Source organism: Orbicella franksi, chromosome 10 (assembly GCF_964199315.1).
Source record: "Orbicella franksi chromosome 10, jaOrbFran1.1, whole genome shotgun sequence".
NCBI lineage: Eukaryota > Metazoa > Cnidaria > Anthozoa > Scleractinia > Merulinidae > Orbicella > Orbicella franksi.
The window spans coordinates 21,198,971-21,221,827 of NC_138154.1; the positions used below are offsets into that span (position 1 = coordinate 21,198,971).

Sequence of the window (22,857 nt, forward strand, 5' to 3'; positions counted from 1 at the left end):
TAACGGAGCGAGAAGTAATAGTGCATGGTGCTGTTTAATTTTGACTTGCCCTGACCGGGCGAAGCGTGCAAATCTTTTGCTGAAATCAGCTGAAATAACAGCTGAAATTTCGTTCTGTTTCACTGAGACTGTAAAAGGTGAATTCAACGGTGCACTTTGGTAAGTTTATTCGTAATAAGCTTCCTAAGGTAGACTTAAAAAGCAGTGCGTGGTTTAATTTTGCATTCCGGCTGATTCCGGGCAGTGAATTGATTCCCAGCTCGTCAGCTTTTATTTACCAAAAAGCAGGACGTAACATGTCGATCAAAGTCGATCATCGAAAACGTAGTCGATAAGTCGATAGTACTCGATATTTGTCGATAATTGTCAATCGACAAGTTACGTTTGTCGATAAAAGTCGATAATCACAAGGTTTTCAACTGATTATCGATTTTATCGACAAAAATGCAGACAAATGTTTCAATCAGCTACAAAATTCAAGTAACCAAACCAATAATAGCTCCAATGACTTTTTTTATGCCGAGTTTAAAGAGCTCTAAAGTAAATCTGTATGACAATAACTTAAATAAAAACCTGAACAACCAAGTGGTCTGTTATTCATTACAGAATAGAATGTTTAAATTACCTCGAGAAATGATCGGTTAACAGTTTCAGCTAAACTAAATCGCGATCTATAACATAACTCTAATCAACCTAGTTCCCAGAGTCTCTCTAAGCGGGGGAGATGAGGGATCCTGGGAATTCAAAGTCGTGTTTCTTTGGGTGGACAGAACGGGCCAAAGTTTAGACTAGATGCGGGATAAAATCGAGGCCAGCAAAGTAATTAAGAAGTAACGTAAAGTAAATTGACATTTTATTTCATCAGTGTTTTTGTTCAGTTCAACATTTGACAAATACAAGCTGCTACGACTCTCCTCCCTCTCCGCTAGGTGTGCTGTATTCACAGGGTTTGTATGCCCCTTGCTTCTCCTTGCACCTGTGACTGTTGTACCAGTCCACAACCTACGTATGCCTACGCCATACATCGTTTTTTGTATTTCCGATACTTGTCGATTGAAATCGATCAAAATTGATCAAAATCAATCGTAATCAAATAAAGTCGATAATAACAATAAATTGTGTGATTGACTTTTATCGATTTCCGATATTTGTCGATTAATTAGTATCGACAATGATCGATCTTCATCGACTATCGAAATAATCGACATGTTACGTCCTGCAAAAAGCGGTCGTTTCTCGACCCAAACTTCTTATAGTTTACAGTGAAGTTCAGTTTGATTTTACAGTATTTAAGAATGGCTGACTGTTAGGATCGAGAAACGCCGGTCAACGACCCATTTGGCAAATCGCTCATATTTTGCCCAAAGATACCCTTAGGTGACCTAATTCTAAAAATCATATTTAAAGGTTCCAGCGAATTTTTATTTTTCAGAAATTCGCAAAAATTTGAAAGCGCGGTCAAAGTGCGGTTTTTCGTGTAATAAAATGACAGAAATAAGGTGCGAGGACGAAGCGCTGCGTAAGTCTTAAAATAATTTCAATTGACCTCAAACTTCACACAAATGTGGAACAACCACTCTAATTTATTCCTCGTTTTAAACTAATCTCAGAGATGTTGACATACTGGTTTTCCGAATCATTTTAAAAACACCTATGAAGCGCGTGAAAAATAACGGCAAAATATAGGTCATGTTTAACAGCACGAAAAGGCGTCTGGTACCTCACTTTCCGATTATTTTACTTTACAGCCTTAAAATATCATTATTACACATATACCATGCCAAGTTTCATGCTCGAACTCGCAGTATTTCCCTTTGAGAAAAACGAAAATCTATGTCAGTGTCTTGGGCGCAAATAACACAATAATTATACACGAACAAGAGACAAATCAATTTCAACGGCGAAAGTAAAAGGCTGTCATTAATTAAAATCCCGTCAATTCACTGCTATCAGTAGAAACATCATGTCCACAACATAAAAACCGTTTTTAGACGTTTTCGGAACATTGCGCGTTAACTTTGTTTGATTTCCTGTCCGCCGTCATGTCTAGTTTGTCATCGCGTGTATTTCCTTAATATCAACAACACTGTGAATGGTTGTCATAACAAACGCAAGAGATTTCCTGGAACCTTAATGTTTTCGATTCAGCAAAACGCTTTAAGTTCGTTAAGACGTAATAATGGGTCAACCTGGAATGCTGTTTACCATTAAGGACCTTAAAGGACTATCAATTAATCGAGTTGAAATATCTTGAAGCAAATCAAAATCGCGCCCTTATTCTAATTTGGTAAACAGCCGATCTCCGTTCAAGTTCAAGAAGTCGAGAGGTTAATCCGGCAATGTATCACCGGTGCAACAACAAAATCAAACCGAGGTCATCAAAAGTGTAAGATTAAAAGTGTAGTGGCAAGTTTCGAATAAATTTCGCCTATATAAATTGGAAACAAGAAGTAAAACGGTCTGACCGGAAACAAATAAACAAAATATTAATACGACTAATTTAATCCGAAAATGTCACAGAAAACATACCTAAAAGCCGTCGATTCCCCTCAATACCACTCCACATTGTCTTGAAGAGCCCAAGCTTTCTGCTGTAAGAATCAGGGGCCTCGTGAATCTGTTTTTACTATGTTGGCAACCATGCTGCGGGGCTGATATTCGAGACCGGCTTAGTAAAAGTTGTCACACAACCGTACGAGCAGCCCAGTCACGCTTTCACTACTCTTGCGCAAATGTTCAACATTTCGCGATTTCCATAAACCGATTACAAGTTTAAAGTAGTGACAGTAGATTGAAATGCGCTTTTTAAAGCTGTCCTATCCAGGAGCAATTATTTCTTGTTCTTGAATGGCTCTTAGCTGTAGCTACAGTCCGGCGGAGAGGGGGGAGGGGGTACTCCGGGAAAGGTCAGGTATCAGTATGCCGTGGAAGATTAAGTGGTCTCCAGCTCTTAACGCCAACACTGGAACACCAGATGATTCTCGAAGTATCACAGGGATCACTAAGCTAAATAATTTTGAGTTTAGCTCCGCTGAGTCAATTACCTGTTGGCGCGCATATTGCATTGACCGTGGACAGGTGGGAAAACAGTTCAACCGGAAAAGCCTGTTGCACGTTGTAATTTAGCGTTGTCCAACACGCAATCGGTCTGGTTGTAATGCTAATCGTATTAGATAAAATCTCAAGTTTTCTTTCGACACATACTGGGGTGACAAACTACTAGATGGGCGTGGCAGGGAGCCACGAGTCAAGTCAGTCAACTCCCAAAGCTTAACAGAAGAGTGATAGCGAACCACTGGTGAAAAGACTGCAGATTGTCCCTACGCTTTACCCTGATGGGCCTCTGTGTTATTCTAATGAACTGATGCTGTTACAATGATACTATGTAGCTCTATGAACACGTTAATGGTCAAGGGTTTCTTTTTCAGTATAAAAAAAAGCATAAATAAGTAGTTCTTTGTGAAAAACTCTTTTAAGGAAAGTAGGCTGTTTTCCCCTAAATGGTCTTCCTCCTCTACTCCCTTTCCCTCTCTACAAAAATATAACGATCATCCCTCCCCCCCGCCGCAAGAGATGTTGCTAAATATCGAAGAAACCAAACACCGACAGTTCCTAAGAATACTTCCGGCAAGTGCAGTTGTTAGTAAAATACTTCATAAAGCTAAACAGTATCATTGTAACAGCATCAGTTCATTAGAATAACACAGAGGCCTATTAGGGCAAAGCGTAGGGACAATCTGCAGTCCTTCCACCAGTGGTTCACTATGACTCTTCTAGATCTGTTAAGCTTTGGGAGCTGACTGACTTGACTCGTGGCTCCCTGCCATGCCCATCTAGTAGTTTGTCACCCCAGTATGTGTCGAAAGAAAACTTGAGATTTTATCTAATACGATTAGCATTACAACCAGACCGATTGCGTGTTGGACAACGCTAAATTACAATGTGCAACAGGCTTTTCGGTGGAACTGTTTTTCCACCTGCCCACGGTCAGTGCAATATGCGCGCCAACAGGTAATTGACTCAGCGGAGCTAAACTCAAAATTATTTAGCTTAGTGATCCCTGTGATACTTCGAGAATCATCTGGTGTTCCAGTGTTGGCGTTAAGAGCTGGAGACCACTTAATCTTCCACGGCATACTGATACCTGACCTTTCCCGGAGTACCCCCTCCCCTCTCTCCGCCGGACTGTAGCTACAGCTAAGAGCCATTCAAGAACAAGAAATAATTGCTCCTGGATAGGACAGCTTTAAAAAGCGCATTTCAATCTACTGTCACTACTTTAAACTTGTAATCGGTTTATGGAAATCGCGAAATGTTGAACATTTGCGCAAGAGCAGTGAAAGCGTGACTGGGCTGCTCGTACGGTTGTGTGACAACTTTTACTAAGCCGGTCTCGAATATCAGCCCCGCAGCATGGTTGCCAATATAGTAAAAACAGATTCATGAGGCCCCTGATTCTTACAGCAGAAAGCTTGGGCTCTTCAAGACAATGTGGAGTGGTATTGAGGGGAATCGACGGCTTTTAGGTATGTTTTCTGTGACATTTTCGGATTAAATTAGTCGTATTAATATTTTGTTTATTTGTTTCCGGTCAGACCGTTTCACTTCTTGTTTCCAATTTATATAGGCGAAATTTATTCGAAACTTGCCACTACACTTTTAATCTTACACTTTTGATGACCTCGGTTTGATTTTGTTGTTGCACCGGTGATACATTGCCGGATTAACCTCTCGACTTCTTGAACTTGAACGGAGATCGGCTGTTTACCAAATTAGAATAAGGACGCGATTTTGATTTGCTTCAAGATATTTCAACTCGATTAATTGATAGTCCTTTAAGGTCCTTAATGCTAAACAGCATTCCAAGCTGACTCAAAATTGCGTCTTAACGAACTTAAAGCGTTTTGCTGAATCGAAAACATTAAGGTTCCAGGAAATCTCTTGCGTTTGTTATGACAACCATTCACAGTGTTGTTGATATTAAGGAAATACACGCGATGACAAACTAGACATGACGGCGGACAGGAAATCAAACAAAGTTAACGCGCAATGTTCCGAAAACGTCTAAAAACAGTTTTTATGTTGTGGACATGATGTTTCTACTGATAGCAGTGAATTGACGGGATTTTAATTAATGACAGCCTTTTACTTTCGCCGTTGAAATTGATTTGTCTCTTGTTCGTGTATAATTATTGTGTTATTTGCGCCCAAGACACTGACATAGATTTTCGTTTTTCTCAAAGGGAAATACTGCGAGTTCGAGCATGAAACTTGGCATGGTATATGTGTAATAATGATATTTTAAGGCTGTAAAGTAAAATAATCGGAAAGTGAGGTACCAGACGCCTTTTCGTGCTGTTAAACATGACCTATATTTTGCCGTTATTTTTCACGCGCTTCATAGGTGTTTTTAAAATGATTCGGAAAACCAGTATGTCAACATCTCTGAGATTAGTTTAAAACGAGGAATAAATTAGAGTGGTTGTTCCACATTTGTGTGAAGTTTGAGGTCAATTGAAATTATTTTAAGACTTACGCAGCGCTTCGTCCTCGCACCTTATTTCTGTCATTTTATTACACGAAAAACCGCACTTTGACCGCGCTTTCAAATTTTTGCGAATTTCTGAAAAATAAAAATTCGCTGGAACCTTTAAATATGATTTTTAGAATTAGGTCACCTAAGGGTATCTTTGGGCAAAATATGAGCGATTTGCCAAATGGGTCGTTGACCGGCGTTTCTCGATCCTAACAGTCAGCCATTCTTAACATCTTTTTGTTTCTCTAAGGGAAGCAATGGAACCCTGTATAGAAGCACAGTTAATTGTATCAAGGTCTCAAACTGGAGTTTAATGGAAGAATTAACAAAGCTAAATTATAAAGGTTGGTGACTTTTTATTGACAACAACAGCCTCCGTCGCCATCTTGACTTGGGAATCAGTGATGGGTAGACTAGTCATAGTATTTTCATTACTTTTCATTACTCTTTTTACATGGTCGAAACTTGGTAGTTTTCATAAATCGTTTCGTAAACTATAGCGTAAAACCAAACATATCATGGGGAGAAATCCGATACAACATGGTCGCCGCGCAAGCGTACGGGTATCAAATTTGGTCTTAGATTTCAAATGCGTCGCTAACATCGTAACAAAGAAAACAGTGACAATTGTGCTAACCTTCGTTTTCTTTTTTCCACTGTGTTTTAACCGCCGGACATGAACTGTTTTCTTTTATCATTAAATAAAGTCATAGATGTGTTCAAACCTTCGATTCCTCCTTTAGGTGTTTTCGACGTTGTTTAAGCGGTTCCCTGAGGCTGTTTCTTTTGCACATAATAATCCTCCAATTGTTCTGTCATACCTCTTAATTACACCTGAGAGTGCACAAAACTGCCAAAGCTTAACCACTTTGTACGATTCCTGGAAGTTTTTCTCATATCTGACTGTTTTGTTTACATGCGAAACTTTAGTTTTCATCCAGATTTACGACCCATCGATGGCATTAAACTAGTTCCAAACTTGGTGAAAGAATCTCTTAAACATTGCTGAGTAAGACTGAAAGGGAAGCCATTTTTAAAACGCCAGGGAAACACTGCAAAATCGCCATGTTTTAGAAGCGCCGGAAAGCCATTTTTCTTACGGGACGTCCTCCATTTTGAATCCCATAGTGCTTTGTATAAAGCTTAGTAGCCTTTCCTCATTGCAAAATAAACAATGCTGAAGCATTACATCATAGAATAATTTGCAAGTATGTCGGACGAATTTAGTCATTGTTGCGCTCGTTTCGAGGAGGCAATCAGGGTCACTGGACCAGATATAATATTTGATGGGAGAGAAAAAGAAAGAAGAATCATTTTCACTTTAGGAATTCCTTACCCCTTTTTCAAGGATGCGCACAAAATCGTGCAAGAAGGAATCGCGTGCTCTACAGACACTTCCGGTGAAAATTCTTTAACCAGAAGTAACTATGAAAAGCCAAGTTCTTCGGCTACAAGCCCAAAAGAAGACAAGGCATCATCTTCATCGGTCGCCTAACAATTCACCTACATAGACTTGGTCAAAAAGTGCATATTTGGTGAATGTTTTGCCTTCAGCAATGACCCAAATATTAGAAGATAAATTGATTCAGCTTTGATGAAAATTGCATACAACATTTCTCTGCAGTACAAAAAAGCCAAAGGTAGGGCAAGAAAAGAGTTAGACGAGCTAGTCCGGAAATTTCATGTAATGGAAGGGCAGGTGAAAACGATTCAAGAGTTTTACAACAAAATGGAAAACCTGCATGATGAAATAGGAATCCTACATTATGAGCTACAAGAATGGAAATCAAGGTGTAATAATTTAGAGGAAGAGAAGGAAAGGATCTATGAGGAGATGTTGTTAGAGGCGAAACAAAGTGAAAGCAAAACCCAAAGTTTACAAGAAGAAAACAAAGAACTGGAAGATTACATTAAATCATTAGAAAACTCTTTGGACATTTCATCGTTCAAAGGAAAGCCTCTTTCACAAGTTAAAAACAAGTCCAGGACATTGAAAACCTTTCTCTCTAGAGTACAGACTGCTCTATGGTTCGCCAATTCTTTCGGTATTGAATTGGAAAGTTTAAGTGTCAAAGAATCAGACACCGGTGTGATTCACAAGGTTAGTTGCTTGCCTAATTCCAGTAATTCTATATCTCAATCTGCAGAGGGGGAAGACAGGTACAGCTCCTTGTCAGAAGATCAAAAAAGAAAAGTTCAGCAAATCCTTTTCTTGTTAGACAAGTTTTCTGTGGGAGATTCATTCTATCATGAAATCTCCATGATTACAGACAGCCTACCCAGGTCTTATTTGGTGAAGCAGTGCCGCGAACAGTTGAACAAAATGTGGCACATTGAGGCACTGGAAGGGAATTTTGAAGGAGGCAAAGTGAGTTCAGTTGAAACCGTTTTCAAAGAACACATTTCAGATTTCCTCAAGCAAAACCCTGACTTTGATACTATCAATGACAAAATCAAAATTAAAATCAATGGTGATGGTGCCAGAATGACAAGAGATTCAAATTTCATTTTACTTTCATTTTCTACTCTTCAAACTGGGGAATCTGTCATGTCTGCAAAAGGAAACAGAACTATTGGTATAGTCAATGGAACTGAAGGGTATCAGACAATAAAGGTGTCATTTGGAAGTTTATTCAAGGAAATAAACAGCTTGATTGACTCAGCAAAATTAACTGTAGATGGTCATGACCTCAACACTGAATTTTACTTTGGAGGTGATTACAAATTTATTTTACTGATGCTTGGACTCAAAGGAGCCACATCCAACCATGCCTGTGCTTGGTGTAAAGTACACAAGGCTGATTGTTGGAACACAAGTGACAACTACCTTATTTATAACACTCCACCCATGGTAAGAACTCTCGAAGAGATCCGTGAAATGTCAACAACATCTAAAGATAATTACTGCTGTGATAAGCAACCTTTGTTGAACATTCCACTGGATCATATAGTAGTAGATGAACTTCACTTGATGCTACGTGTTACAGATATTTTGATTGAAAATTTGGTCAATGAATGTTTAGACTGGGACCGTGAAGATGACTTAGACAAAAAAAGGGGGAAGCAAAGCAGGCACACCTCAAAAACCTAATCAAGTGATCAGATCTTGTGGCGTTTCTTTTGATGTGTGGGAACAAAAAAATGCTGATGGGAAAGCCAGTGGCAGATATGACTGGACAAGCCTCTTGGGATCTGACAAGAAGATCCTGCTGGCTGACCTCCCCAGTAAACTGCTCAATACCCTACGCCCAGAAACTGTATCAACAGTTGTAGAGGTTTGGACAGCGTTTGCTGACATCTACAAAGTTGTCAACAACTGGAATCCAGAAAAAGACCCAAAACAGTTTTTTATGAAAGCAAAGCAGTGGATTTCTTTGTTCCTCAGCTTAAATGGCAAAAGGGAGGGGTACGAAAGAAATCAAATAACACCATATATGCATATCATGGTAACACACATCCCCAGGTTCTTTGAGCTCCACAAATCAGTCAAAATTTTCACAGGGTAAGGAGTCGAAAAGAACAACGACATGGCTCATGGGATTATTTTGCGGAAGTCCAATAAATGGGATTCTGCTGGGGATGTCCTCCGACAAGAAAGGCGTCAATGGGAGCTTAAAGAACATGAAAGGGAGGTGCGAAATTACACAAAGAGAAAAGAAAGCTACCAGGACGTTGAAATTAAAGAAAGCGAGCAAAAATTCATCTAACTGAACATCTGCAGCAACCAAGTGAAGCTCAAAATGAACAACCTCCTACACAATCCACAAGCTCCGATACTGATTTTTCAAAAATGACAGTTAAAGAATTAAAAAATGAACTGAAACAGAGAAATGCCAAAGGTTCCAGTCAAAACAACAAAGCTGAGCTTATGAAACAGCTGGAGGAGATTTGTAAACAAGAAAATCAGCAATCAGCAAACAGCTAGCAAGCAGTCAATACATTCTGATTTTTCCAAGTTTTCTTCCTGAGTAAATCAGACAACTTAACATACTTAACATATAGTAAAATTATAAGGTCAACACCCTTTAAGTTAGACATGGCAGTAAGCATTGAATAAATGAGAAATCGTGTTTTAAAAGGGACCAAATCAAAATCTTTGATGAAAGAGAGTTGTTGACCTGGGTAGTGACTTGTTCCAAATCTCAAATTGTCTTTGGTGAAAACTGCTGGGCAGTGAAATCATGATTTGTTGTGAGTGCTTATTACACCATGGGCTCGGCAATGGTACTTTGACATATGGAAACAAGGCAAATATGTTGACCTTACAAAGCTGTCTGTTTTGTTTTACCTCCTTTGTTGTAACCCTTTCACTCCCAAGGCCAAAATCAAACTTTGGTAAAATCCTAAATTTGATTTGGCTTAATTTAAAAAAAAGTGTGAAACTTTCATTTGAATGGTTAGACAATATGGGTTCACTGACACACTACAAGACCATGTCAAGAGGCTCAAGGTTTGGCTGCAGGAGTAGATTGGGTTAAGCTCAAAGGAGGTAATCTAACTTAAAAGTGTGAATGGCTGATGGTTAAAGTCCAGAGAAAGTTTCTCAATAAGCATTTGCTTATCTTCTAGAAGTTTTCCCTGGACAAGTGTAAAAGTTTTAGGTGACTTTGCTAAAAATAGTCGCACCTTAAAAGGGTATTTTACCCTTACCCCATCCCCATTGGAGTCACAAACTAAATCCCATTTTTCAGGGAGTTTGCATCTACTGAAGTCCATTTCACATAATAAAATATACCCCTTTTCCCTGGTTTCTCTTCCCTTTCCATGAAACAAGCTTCGAAAGCAATCATGGTCAAAGTCAATCACTACATTACATCTACTCTTATTTTTAAGTTTTGAGAGCACTGATACCCGTAAAGTATGTACAGCTCTCATCAACCTTTCTGGTTGCACTTTGGGCTTCTCATAAGTTCTGCAACAGAATCAAAATGGAAACTAGGTCAGCTCTTCTTGACAGCAACCAAAATTTTGAATTTATAGAAATGCACTGAAATTAACTAGGAAACCAAAATTGTATGAAATACATGCACATTAATCAGGATTTTATTCCAAAAACATTAATGTGCAAACATAAATAAATACATTTAATTAAAAAACAGACTTATTATTTTATTACGGTGTAGACATCCTAGTACTGGAAACTATTAACATAAATTATCGGTGTACACATTTGACTGAAGTTAGAACACTGCCAATAAAAACTCTACCAAAGGTTTAAGTAAAATTTGGGACACTCCAACTGGTCTTTATACATGCAGTTGTTGTGTCTCCTCGAAGAAAACGCAATTGAACAACAAGGAAGACGCTATAGTTCCTTTAACTATTATACAACAGCTCATTTACTAAACAGTCAAAGTGTCCATAAAACTGACCTGACAAGATCAATGGTGAGGTTTTCCTCTTCTTCCCAACTGTTTTCAAATGCGCTGTAACCTAACCATTTTACCAAATACTGCGTCTGAAAATGATATATTATAAACGTAAGTACATGTGTTAAAGAACAAGAGAAATGCAACAGCAATACCTGACAAACCACAATATTAAAACCAAAACTTGAACTCACCGTTCCGCCCGAACTCCTCTTGGAAATCAATCGCTCCACAGCGAAATAATGCGAGCTAACATTTCTTTTAATCTTTTTAAAGCTTTTCCCTCCCCAGAGAAGATCTGAGGAGGAATCATTGTGCATTTGCACGAAAAAACCGCAAGAATTTTTGCTTGAACTTCGCACACCGCTCGCCATTACAGTGTTTTTTTTTTGCTGGCCGCAATTTGATACTTTTGCACATGATCAGTATGAGCTTTCGCTTGATTCCCGAGCCCTCAATGCGTTTCGCTGACTGTCACAGATTTCTCCCCATACGCATTCCACGTCAGCAACAATCGTCTTTAATTGACTTGAGAAAATCATACAAGATTGGAACCTTACACCGATCGTAGAACATGCGGTGACAAAAACCACGTGATATATTCTGTCAATAATTCTTACACTCGCCGCATCTGTTCACATGGTGGTGATACAGATGGAAAATAACAAAACAAGTGAAAACATTGAATGAACGGGCCACATCCACATCTCGTAGTTTAGTTCGTAAGAAATAGCAATTTGCGAAAACTGGTACAAACTGGTAAGTTCAAGTTTTGAAAGTGTTCATTTCCCAAGTGTTACGGTCTTAATCTTTGCAAAAGTTCTCCATTGATCGCCGCTTTTGGCGAGGTCTGTTAACAGCAGTGACTGGTCAGTGTGAAGAGTCACACGGCTCTGGGCTATCAGGTGCTGTTAACTCATCAATGTTGGATCGCACTTTAATTGGGAACGGGTGTTTGACACTCCTCTTCAACAAATTTCTCGAACCTGCTACTTGAACCACTGCTGCTCTTACTCTACCGTCAAGTCCTGGCAACAACTCCCTTTAAACTCACCAACAATAGATGAGCTTGGGGAAGGTGCCTGGAAAGATAGTGGAGCCTCGAGCACAAGAGCTGAGCACGTAGGGTAACCATGACAACCCTGTGAGCGGCAAACACCAGCACCGTCACATTGCAAAAAACAGTGGTACCATGATACCTACCTCATACTTACCAGGAAGGGAGGGTGGATAGGGAGCGAAGTTACCAAGCACAGTTGAAAAGGCAAGAATGCACGTGAGAATCAGGGTTCGTACGGGTTCTGGAAAACCTGGAAAGTCCTGGAATTTTATTGTGGCCTTTTCCAGGACTGGAACGTCCTGGAAAGTTCTGGAAATCTCTTAAAGTGCCTATAACGTAAAAAAATAATTGATGCTTACTTGAAAGGCTTTTCAAAGTAAAGAAGAGTGGGATTTTCGTTTTTGGAATATCTTTTTTCGTTTTAGAGATATTTACATTTATGTAAGGAAAGTGATGACTTTATAGGTGGTTCCAACAAAACAGCACAACACTCAATCGAGAATAACTGGTAATATTAAAGCAGTGTTCTTTAAACTTGACACCAGAAATGTGCATCAAAAGAAACTTAATGACACCCGTCGTGCCATTGCCACGACAACAGTTATGCCGCTAGTTCTGTTTTAACTGAGACTAAAATTCCCAGATTTTATCTTAAACAAGGATCATCCACTCCCACCAATCTAATGGAGAGAGTTAAGACAATATGGGAACCATGTGTGTTCCGAGCAAGACCCTCTGTCCCACTTAAATGGGGATATTTGGTTTTTCACAGAAAGAGACTGGAGCCAAGAGTGTTGCCATGGCAACAACAGTAGGTGTCATTCTGTTTCTTTTGTGATGTACATTTCATTTACCTTCATCTAACTTCATCCCCCTTCATTTCCCTTCATCTATCTTCATTTCCCTTCATCTAACTTTATCTACCTTCATTTCCCTTCATAGAACTTCACCCAGCTTCATTTCCCTTCATCTAACTTCATCAGTGTTCATGAAAGTGATCTCTCCTCAAATTAACTGGCAAACAGGTAGGCAATTTTACAAAAAGTCTCCTAATTTAATAATTTATACTTATGACAGAGGTAGACTTTCAATACATAATGCCTATACAACCTCTAAAAAGATGTAGAGGAGGCCAAGTGCTACAAATGTAAGAATTAAAAGCATTTAACATCGATTTATAAGGGGTGATGATGTTCCAGTGTGTCCCAGTCAAGTATAATTGAGGTTTTCAAAGGACACTTCACCTGGGTTAAGCTCCCAATAACGGTTTTGTTGGCCTGTACTCTGCATGTTGCTGTATGTGCAATCACATGGCTTGAGATGTATCCAATTTCAAACTTGAAATTCACTGAATCAGTACCCCTACTATAATTAAAATTTAAATATGCTCACTTCTTTTCGGCCTTCATTGAGCAGATTTTTTGGCCGCTGATTATGGAGTAGTTTCTCCACTTTGTTAACGTTTTCAGCTGAATTCGAGGAATGTTCGGACCCTCCACTTTTCAGATAAGTGGGAAGGTTTACTGTTTTCAGCTTCTCTTTAATGGCATCCAACTCACCAAGCATATACAGAATATCTAGTATCTGCCAAAACAATCAGTTGATAATTAGCAAGTAACATGCAAGCATGGAGGGGCTGCTGAACCTAGCAACTTGCGCAGTAGTTGCATGATAAACTGGACCTTTGATGTTTTAGTTGTGAGGATATGCACCACGGCCTGATTGTCTGAGCGAAAGAGGATGTTACGTCAAAACCACTGATGTCCCCAGATGTGCGTGGCAATAACTATGGGAAACAGCTCCTTATAGGAGAATAACAAATCTCTTTCCATTAAACTACAAAAACTACAGAATCACGCTGCATGTATTTTGACCTCTTCTTCATATGATGCCAATGCGGATGATCTCTTTGTTAGACTTGGCTGGCAAAAACTTAATTTTCAACGGAAATTGAAAACAGCCACTATGGTCTATAAATCTCTTAATGGTCTCGCCCCTGATTATCTGAAATCAATGTTTACTGATCGGAGTGCAATATCTACCAATTCTCTTAGGAATTGTGAGGGCAAACTAGCTGTTCCACTCCCCCACACCAATTGTCTAAAAAACAGTTTCAACTATAGTGGTGCGGTGCTGTGGAACAGCTTACCTACCAATCTGCGGCAAGCACAAACTCTTGCTAGTTTTAAATCCGGCTGCAGGGGTTTCCTTTTTCATAACAAATAAGTTAATTAATCACACGGCATTCATGGAAAGCAGGCAGTTCGTTATTGTTTTTATTTTTGTTGTTATTAGATTTAATTAGTAGTAGATTAGTATCTTAACAATGTAATTAATGCAATTTTAGTATTTACTTTAAGTCCTGACGTTTTACCCGTGTATAAATAAAGTTAAATAAATAAATAAGTAAGTAAATAAATAAATAAATAAATAAATATATAAATAAATAAATAAATAAATAGGCAATTGAGTGCGAGGCCTGCAATGGATCCCAGGAACCACTGAACCACTTATCCTGCCAGGAAAGAAGGAATTCCTGCCACCCTTGCAAGGCCAGGTGAAACTCAGTGTTAAGGCGGATGGGATGATCACGCTTGCGAAAACAGCATAGCAGGTCAATCGTGCTCCGGAGGAAGGTTCTACCAAGCCAAACTACTTTAGCAAGATGATGTAGCTGACCAATGAGAGATTCTAATTGATGCCTCCTACACCAGCGCCAGAACTGCCAGGATGCAGTCAACTCCTGAAGGGCAAACAGTAGGTCTGCCAGGAGGCGAGCTGTCTCTGCCTGAGTATCCAGTTCTATACCCAGCACCACAAGTTAGGTCGAGGGGCCTACAGACTTGTTAGGATGCAGAGGAGAGAGTTAGATTGTGCAGAGGAGGCACTGGGAAAGGGCCCACTACACGGCCTAGGGCAACCTCATTGGCGAGGAAGTCATCGATGACAGATGGATGTTGAAAGGCAGACAATTTGTTCTTTTGAGTGGAGTTAAGCTTACTACGGGACTGATGAAAACCCAGTTTGAACCCGTACTGCAGGCCGTTGAGAACATAGGCCATCTCCTTCATTTTTTCCATCAAATTGGTGATTTCAAAATTTAGGGTGGGTCAGCCGGTAACTTACTATGTTAATAGTTACATGTACACCATTATAATTGGTACATGTACATACATGTACATTTATAATAACACTGTAACAATTTTGTTACATTTACCAGATCCATAAATAGTAATCCATGTGTAGTGAACAGTTGGGTAAATGTCATCCAAAGAATCACGTGGACCAGCCAGCCGAGTGGAAGTTGAACAGCATGCTGTTTAGTTAAGACCAATCTGTCAAGTTAGTCGCCATGGCATTCTCTCTAAATGCTCGGTTGTATGACAACCAAACCCAACCGTAGAACTGGCAATATGTATCAGGAGTTGATACTGCAGGAGATCTTTCCAGCGGTGAGGGAAGTACGACAATGTTGAGGCAGTAAACAGAGAAGGCCTACAACCAGATGGAAATATCTCTGATGTGCCGCTTAGGTTTCTTTGGCGGGGACATTAACACAAAGCGCCCATTGAACAGCGACTGAGGCTCAGGCTCTGTGAGAACAATGTTCAAGGGCAGCAACTCGTGGAGTTCAACAAACTTCCCAGCCACGATCTGACTGTCTAGCTATTACTTCCTTGCAATCAGTTTGCATTTCTATTACTTATTTATTGTTAAAAGTAAACAGTTTGACAAAAATATCAACCTCTGAAGTGCGTCATTCAATTGATCTCTGGAATATTGCCAGCATACCTGCAGAATCTATAGAGCCACAGGAACGGGCAAAGTTTGCATGACATTTGTGTTGTTGTTGTTCCCACCACTGATGAAACTCTTCAGTTCCTTCTTTTCCCCTCCTCAATTTACATTCAGCACTTTCCTTTCACGTAATCCCACAGTAGCCTTTCCATTGATAGTGGACAGGACAATAACCACGCCATAAGGTGAAGAGAAGCCTCTTTTTGCCAGGTTTCATCTCCTGACACTGCAGTATTGTATACTCCTTCCTTGTCAGGTTCAAAAAGGTTTAACTTTATCTGCAGCCTTGGACATACTTTCTGTAGCAGTATGTGTAGCTGCCTCACACATGGCTTGGACATGATCCTGGCATGCACTTTTGTTCATCAGCAGCAACATATTCATGACACATGCAAATTTCACAAGGCGTTGATGACCAGCACCAATGTTCCTGGTCGCTAAAACAGCCCTCTTGTTCACTTTGAATGCTTTGCTGCTGTTGGTCTTGGCAGAAATGTAAATTGATTTGTTAAAAGGTTACTTTCCAGTCATACACTACACCACAGTCTACACGTCAAAATTAGAAGAGAGGCAAGGCCAATCTCTGATTCCTTGTCGTCCTCGAAAACAGCACGTCCCTGTTGTTGAAGACTTGTATGCTCATACGGTCATGTAGGGCATAAATTTTCAACATCAGTGAAGTTATGGACAGGCTTTTAAAATAAGTATAGGCATTGAAGGTGGTTGTTGAAGGGCATTTTTTTTTATGGTGATTCTTCAGCTGTTACAGGGCTGGAAATTAACTTTTGTCCAGGAGCCATATGGCTCCTAAATGTTTTTAGTTGGTCACCAACTTCAAAAAGTTAGTCACCATTTTTTCCAACAACTATTTTAAAATGTAGTATTTTTTGTTGGGGTAAAAACCTACATTTTAATCTATTATGAAAATGATATAATGCGCTGACATAATAAATACCAGAGCTACGAGCAATTGAAGAATACTTAGATTTGTTTCTTCACCAACCAATGCCAACAATACAGCATTTTCAAACAGTCCCCATTGCCAGTTGTTTTTGCAGCTCTTATGTCCGGTTATAGACGTAGACCTTCTGGAATTAATGATGTTGCCCTTTTGACTTTTGCCAGTTCCACGCGTCCACTTACTGACAGACTTCTAACGAACTGCTTCTGTTGAGCATATTTACCATCCAGCTTATGAGCAAATTCTGTGACATTGTTCTTCCAATGGACTTTTTTGTGGTTATCCAAAAGTTTAAATTATCTCAATCATTTCTCGGTTCTTTTTAAATTTAAATGAGCTCACTTTTCCTGGTAATACGACAACTTGGCAGGGTGATGCAATACTACCAAGTGGACACTAGAATGCACTGTACACAATGTGACTACCTCAAATCCAAGGTGGTGTCTAGCGCTTTGTGCAGATTTTCAAAAACCACCTTGCTGGAAGCCCGTTACTGCCATGAATTTTGTCTTAAACATGTTAAAAAATTTAGAAAGTCCTAGATTGAAGTGTATTAACAAGTGTATTAATTAGTTGTGCAGGAGGAAAAGATCTTTCCAATGATACCCAGATCAGAGTGATCGGCTCAATGAAGCCTGAGATATGTAGTAAAATGCTCAGAAATTTGAGTGAAAAACTTAGAGCAAAATTTCCTGTGACTACATTTAGCTACTCCATGGTACAAATTGCAATTCTTGATGATGCTTTCTCAGAAATGTTTGAACTGGAAGCAAGCTCAGTAAAGGTCAATCACCACACCAAAAAGATCCGAAAAGGAGAAAGAGGGAAGAAAAAAAAATTAAAAGCCTTAAGAAGTAGGTCACTTTCTTGTCCAAAACCTATCACAAAATTTTGATTTCTGCACATGCCCAAGCAGAAATGTTGTAAAACGTGGTGCTAGTGGAAAGGAAGACATGCTGTCATGTTGCAAATGTCTTTTTGAGTAGATTGGAGCTAATTTGGCTCATATTTAGGCTGAAAATCTCCAAAATGTCCAAAAAATGCATTTTTGGCAAGAAGCTCCAGGAGTCAATGGGTTAAGGAATTCTAGTGGCAAATTTGACAGCTAGTTTTCAGGATTTGGTCACCAACACAAAAAAGTAGGTGTATTGGTGTCTGTATTACGTGCAATTTTGTGGAAATGGTGGCATTGTGTGCAAACTGCTCCAGACTTTACATTAACGCTTACATGGCTCAAATAAACATAGAAACTAATGAATGAATAAGTAAATGAAAAAGAAAATAGATGGTTATGAATTCATTAACCAGAAAATAACATGAACTTAATTTTATGTTATATTTTAGAGTAGCTGAGAAGTAGTTGGGATGCAAAACAAAAATTAATAATCATAAAAAAGAATAAGCAAAATAAAAGGAAAAGAAAAAATGAATGTTGTTTCAATAAATCCTGAAAGAGCTATTGCTAAGGTATATAAGTTTGTCTATCTCCATCTCAATCTCAATCTCTTTCTATGTAACACCCATCTGTCTGGATGTGCAAAAACACCACAGAAACTACATTCTGAGAAAGTGCATAATGTATAGCTGAGGTAGAGGCCTCAGCACTTGTAGCAATTCACTTTATCTGCTACTTTGTGGAGGGGATCTTGTAGGGCTATCTTTTCAAGTGCTGGTATGAAATTGTGTAGCACTGCATTGTCCTCACCAAAATCATGAAGGTTTACCTTTTTGCTTTCGTAGCTGGAGAGTCTGGCTTTATTCTGGTTATCCAGAGCCAAAAGTTGGTTGGCACTGTGTCTTATGGTGGCAGACTGGATAGTTCCAGAGTGTCCTGTGACGCTAGGGGCTTGGTTAATAGGGATCCGATCAGCATTGACTATTGGTCTCAATAACAAGGGTTTTTGGGTTGTGGGGCAAGGAAGATTTTGAGTTTCATTTAGTTCTTTGGGGCATGCACTTTAAGTCTCAATTCCTTGTGTTCAGTACTTTTAATTCTGTGTTTTCAGGTTGGCTTCATGTTACTAAGTAAAATTAATGGATTCTAAATCAATGGGAACTCCTGTTACAAGGTGAATGTTGGGAATACTGTTGAGAGTAAATTCTGATCTGGGCTTTCCAGAAGGTGACATGCTGGTTCTAGTTGTGGCAGGTATTTGAGAGTTCAGTGTGAATTATGCCCTACTTAAATAATATACAATGTAAATGACGTACATTCATTGGAAATTTGAAAAGTACACCCAAAACTGCTTCGTTGCAGCAAAGCATCTTTGTTCATGTTAACTATGGAGCCCCAGTTGTGACATAGATGGCACCTTTATGCATGTGCACATTTTGCTGTAGCTGTTTACATCGAACACTGCATGTTTTCAGCAACCATGTTTGTCAGTCAGATGCTTCATTTTGGCCACACCACTAGCCCTCTATTCAGTTGTCCACTTTATAGCTGCTTGAGAGCATCTGAAAAATCATGGAGGAGTAATCCCCTAACAGCCTGTTTGTACTAGTTCGCATCTTTGTTTATGTTTTCCATAGCATTAGCCCACAATATGTCAGAAACTTTCTCTTTAGTATGCAAACATGAGGTGTCAACAGTTTGCAACAGTAATGTCATTAATTGGATCAAAGCTATCAAGTTGCTACAGGTAAAATAAACAGCTGACACCCCAAACTCCTGTTTCTCTCTTTGGTTCTTATTTTGGGCTTTGTCGCATTGCTTGCCTTTTGAAAGGTTATAGGGAACACTTTTCTGGAATATAAGTTCCATGTACAAGTCAGTGCCATATTTCCCACCAAATATTAAAGTATATGAATTTTTCGTTAAATGAGTGCGAACTTATCCTAAAGACTGGACTCAACTTCTCACATCTGTGAAGACACTAAAAAAGTTGGGTATCTGAGGGAGGCATCCATAAGGACTTGCACCTCTGTTTCTCTTCAGAAATGTAAGTCCAAAAAGGTGGAAAATTCAAGCCAGGAAAAAAAGGCTGATGTTCATTGTGCAAACCCTTTAAAGAAAGAAAAAAATCCTGTCTTGGAAATTTTGTTTTGTAAAAAGTTCCAAGCTTCAAAGGATGAAGTATGAGAACGCTCCTCCTGTTATACTTCTGGTCTTTCAAATGTAACACTCTCCTCTGAAGTATTTTTCTTTTGCACATTGATGCAAAAGGCTCTTGCAAGACACTGAAATTACAGTGATTAGCCTGACTATACTGAACTGTGCATTTACCAATACTAGACCTTGACTACTCAATGAACATTTCAGTTCTAATTTTCAACATTATTTGGTACATTCATACCTGGAGGAAATAGTGCAACCTCTCCATGTTCTTTGATATCTGCTGTCTTACATTAACCAGCAGTTGTGCTCTGTACAAGCCTTCTTTAATAATGTCAATCTTCACTTGAAGTAACAGGATCTTGGCCAGGTGGAGTGGATGCAACTTCCCGTGACTGAATAGACTGATTGCCTATAGCACTACAAGCGCCAAGATCACGCATCAGTCGTGCGTAGTTTAAGGGGTTTACCTCTTCTCTCATGTGATCCAAAGCTGCATGTGTGCAAGGGGAATTTCCTGGAATGATGGAACTATCGTCGGTGAATGAACTGTGTGCCAAGAAAAACAACTTAGATAATAAAACAATTACATGCTTGAGTTTGTTATGGTCTGTCCAGATCTTTTGCCTCATCAGCACATGTCAGTGGAATTTACGCCTCCTAAGGCTTGGAGGGATGTGGGATAGCTGGGACATCTCAGCTAGAGACAAACAGACAAACAAGTTTGGGAATTGGGGATATTTTCCTGTGGCCATAATACAACAAAATGCTGACTTGGCATCTTTACGTTTGTTATGGCATTTTCCCTATCTTACTATCATGTTCTCTTTTTATTTACAGTTATCAAAACTTGTTAATTCTAGTGTCTGATGAAATCGACCAACATTGTAAAACAGTTATCTAATTAACACCATGAAAAATTTTGAAGCAGTTCCTTGACTTAACCAAGCAGAGGTGTACATTACACTTGGAGCATTTCACGTGCGAGTAACTGGTCTTGCAGTGTCGGCATCACTGCTGCTTTTCTTGAAACTCTGGAAAATGGCCTCATTGGTAAAACTGTACATCCTGGCTTAGGTTTGGCACTGATGCAGCTTTCCTTTTCTTTGATGATGTAGCAGCGGGAACAGGAGAAGTTGAAGATGGTCTACCACGTGGCCTTGCAGTTTCACCAGAAGTTCTAACAGCCTTGCAAAGGCTTACAGCAATTTCTGACTGAAGAAAGACCTGGTAAGCACTCATCGTCTTTGTACGTTGAAGTACCAGATGCTGCATCCTCCTGCCACTTGCACCACGAAGACTCTCCTGGAGGTCAGAAGCGATGTTGTTTGGCTGGGTCTTGTGACTTAACACCATGATGAAGAGTTGGAATGATGTTCTTTTTCATGGCATAAACTGCAACATCCGCCTCTCTTTCTGTTGGGTTTGACTTTTTAATGGTGTTTCGGCGAATTGCAAGACCATAATACTTCTGTAGCTGTTTAACTTTTCCCTCCGTCAGTCGCCCACGACCTCCAATCAGTTGACCATCAGCCAGTTTACCCATTGTTCTAGCTTTGAGGTTCAGCAAGTGTTTTCCCATTCTTTTTTGAACATGCCCCACACAGTCCAATTTTTCCACATTTCGCCATAAATATGTTCAACAGAATTGAATACCTTACTGTCGCCATCGCTTACCATCCATTTATACCTGAGGTTGTGGCATTCGATTGACCTACCCCACAGGACAACAGCTCCTTCAGCTTCCATGGCTGGAGAACTACCAGTAAAGTTAATATCACACTCATGTTCTAACAGCCACTCTTCAAACTCTTCATCGGTGCATTTTACTTTTTTTAGGGCACATTTTTGACATGATTTGGACAAGACATGGTAGTCCAAGACTTCTCCAGTGTCTACTGAGATGGCAAACGCTACACCTGTTAATGAAGTAAACCCTCGCTTTGCCCATGTGCCGTCAAAGCTGACAGCAGCATCGAGGATGTCATTCTCATCTTTATCCGGATTTTCATCCAAGATGTGTTGTCGGAGTCGTTCTCCAGCTTTCCTCATCTCTTCCTTCGCTTCATCTTCTAGTGCTTCTAAGATGTTATCTACTTGTTTATAATAGGCAGTTTTCGTGAGACAAGGCATGTTCATGATGCTACAAAATGTAGCAAGGCCTTCATAGCCACCACCAGTCTCTATGGCATGATAAACAGCTCGGCGGTTGATGTCGTACGATGTTCCTCGCTGGGTCACACTGGTGGAGGTTAGAAATGGCGTAGACTCATGGCAGGTGTTACACTGTAAAGACAGTTCTGACATTAGTCCCTTTCTTTTTGTTGTGTCATCTTCTAGGGTTAAACTCCCTAAACAGAAGAATTAAGTGTAACTAAGTAAAAATTGAAAAATTGCCATGCAGTTTGATAGGAACACACAACAACAGAACACATATTGCAGTGTAAAATAACCTAAACATAACAATGCCTTCTTGGAGCTAGCCCTTCAATCTAAAAGGTCAGTAACTACACAAAAAAATGTGTTAGAATTCAGGAGCCGAAGTCGAAAGCAAAAACCAGGACAAAATCCATATCTGGAAAATTTGGTAAGGACTCTATGATAGCACTACGAAAATTTCTCACTATCACACGCGTGGGCACTTGAGACCGCCTTGGATAAGTTTTCCAGGTCAATGATTCTGTATCCCTTGCTTTCCTCGGGTTGGAATGAAATCTCATCGGCAGAGTTTTCTATGGAAAGCTTTTTGCTTGTATTCTCCATTTTCTTCCTTGATGAACCAATGGGTTTTTCGGAGTCTGAGTCCGATTGATTTGCAACACGACATGTGCTTGGTTGTGTTTCGAAATCATCAGCAGGAGCGGGTTTCTTTCCTTATGCTCCATGTCTCTGCGTCCCAGAAAATCCTTTCCTTTTCTTTTTGTAGGAAGATCTCACCGTCTTTCCGACCATTGCCAGTAAATTTTACGCTAATATATCGCTTCCAAATGACTTTGATCCTCCTTGCTCGTTCTCTATACACAGTGATTTCAGTGAATGCAGTGTCCTTAGTGATATGCGGTCCAGAAAGCTGCATAA

At 39.6% G+C, this 22,857-nt stretch overlaps 2 protein-coding genes and 1 pseudogene across 3 annotated transcripts; 1 reads left to right on the forward strand and 2 right to left on the reverse strand.

Annotated features, from left to right (window-relative positions):
- Positions 1–69: 69 nt before the first annotated feature.
- LOC145500210 (uncharacterized) lies at positions 70–8,627 on the forward strand. The gene is made up of 3 exons (XM_081479730.1): positions 70–159; positions 5,787–5,880; positions 7,684–8,627. The coding sequence occupies exons 2-3, from the start codon at positions 5,850–5,852 to the stop codon at positions 8,625–8,627; spliced, it is 975 nt and encodes a 324-aa protein (XP_081335856.1). The 5' UTR covers positions 70–159; positions 5,787–5,849.
- A 1,398-nt stretch (positions 8,628–10,025) lies between these two features.
- On the reverse strand, positions 10,026–14,083 carry LOC145500216 (uncharacterized). Of its 2 annotated transcripts, XM_081479735.1 has the most exons (3): positions 11,100–14,083; positions 10,909–10,994; positions 10,026–10,448 (listed from the first exon to the last, which is right to left on the reverse strand). In XM_081479735.1, exons 1-3 carry the CDS (start codon positions 11,277–11,279, stop codon positions 10,031–10,033), a joined length of 684 nt encoding a protein of 227 aa, XP_081335861.1. In that variant the 5' UTR covers positions 11,280–14,083; the 3' UTR covers positions 10,026–10,030. The 2 variants fall into 2 exon arrangements, with proteins under 2 accessions (XP_081335861.1, XP_081335860.1); XM_081479734.1 differs by having other exon boundaries at positions 10,909–14,083.
- Positions 14,083–22,143, reverse strand: LOC145500225 (uncharacterized; annotated as a pseudogene).
- Positions 22,144–22,857: the final 714 nt, after the last annotated feature.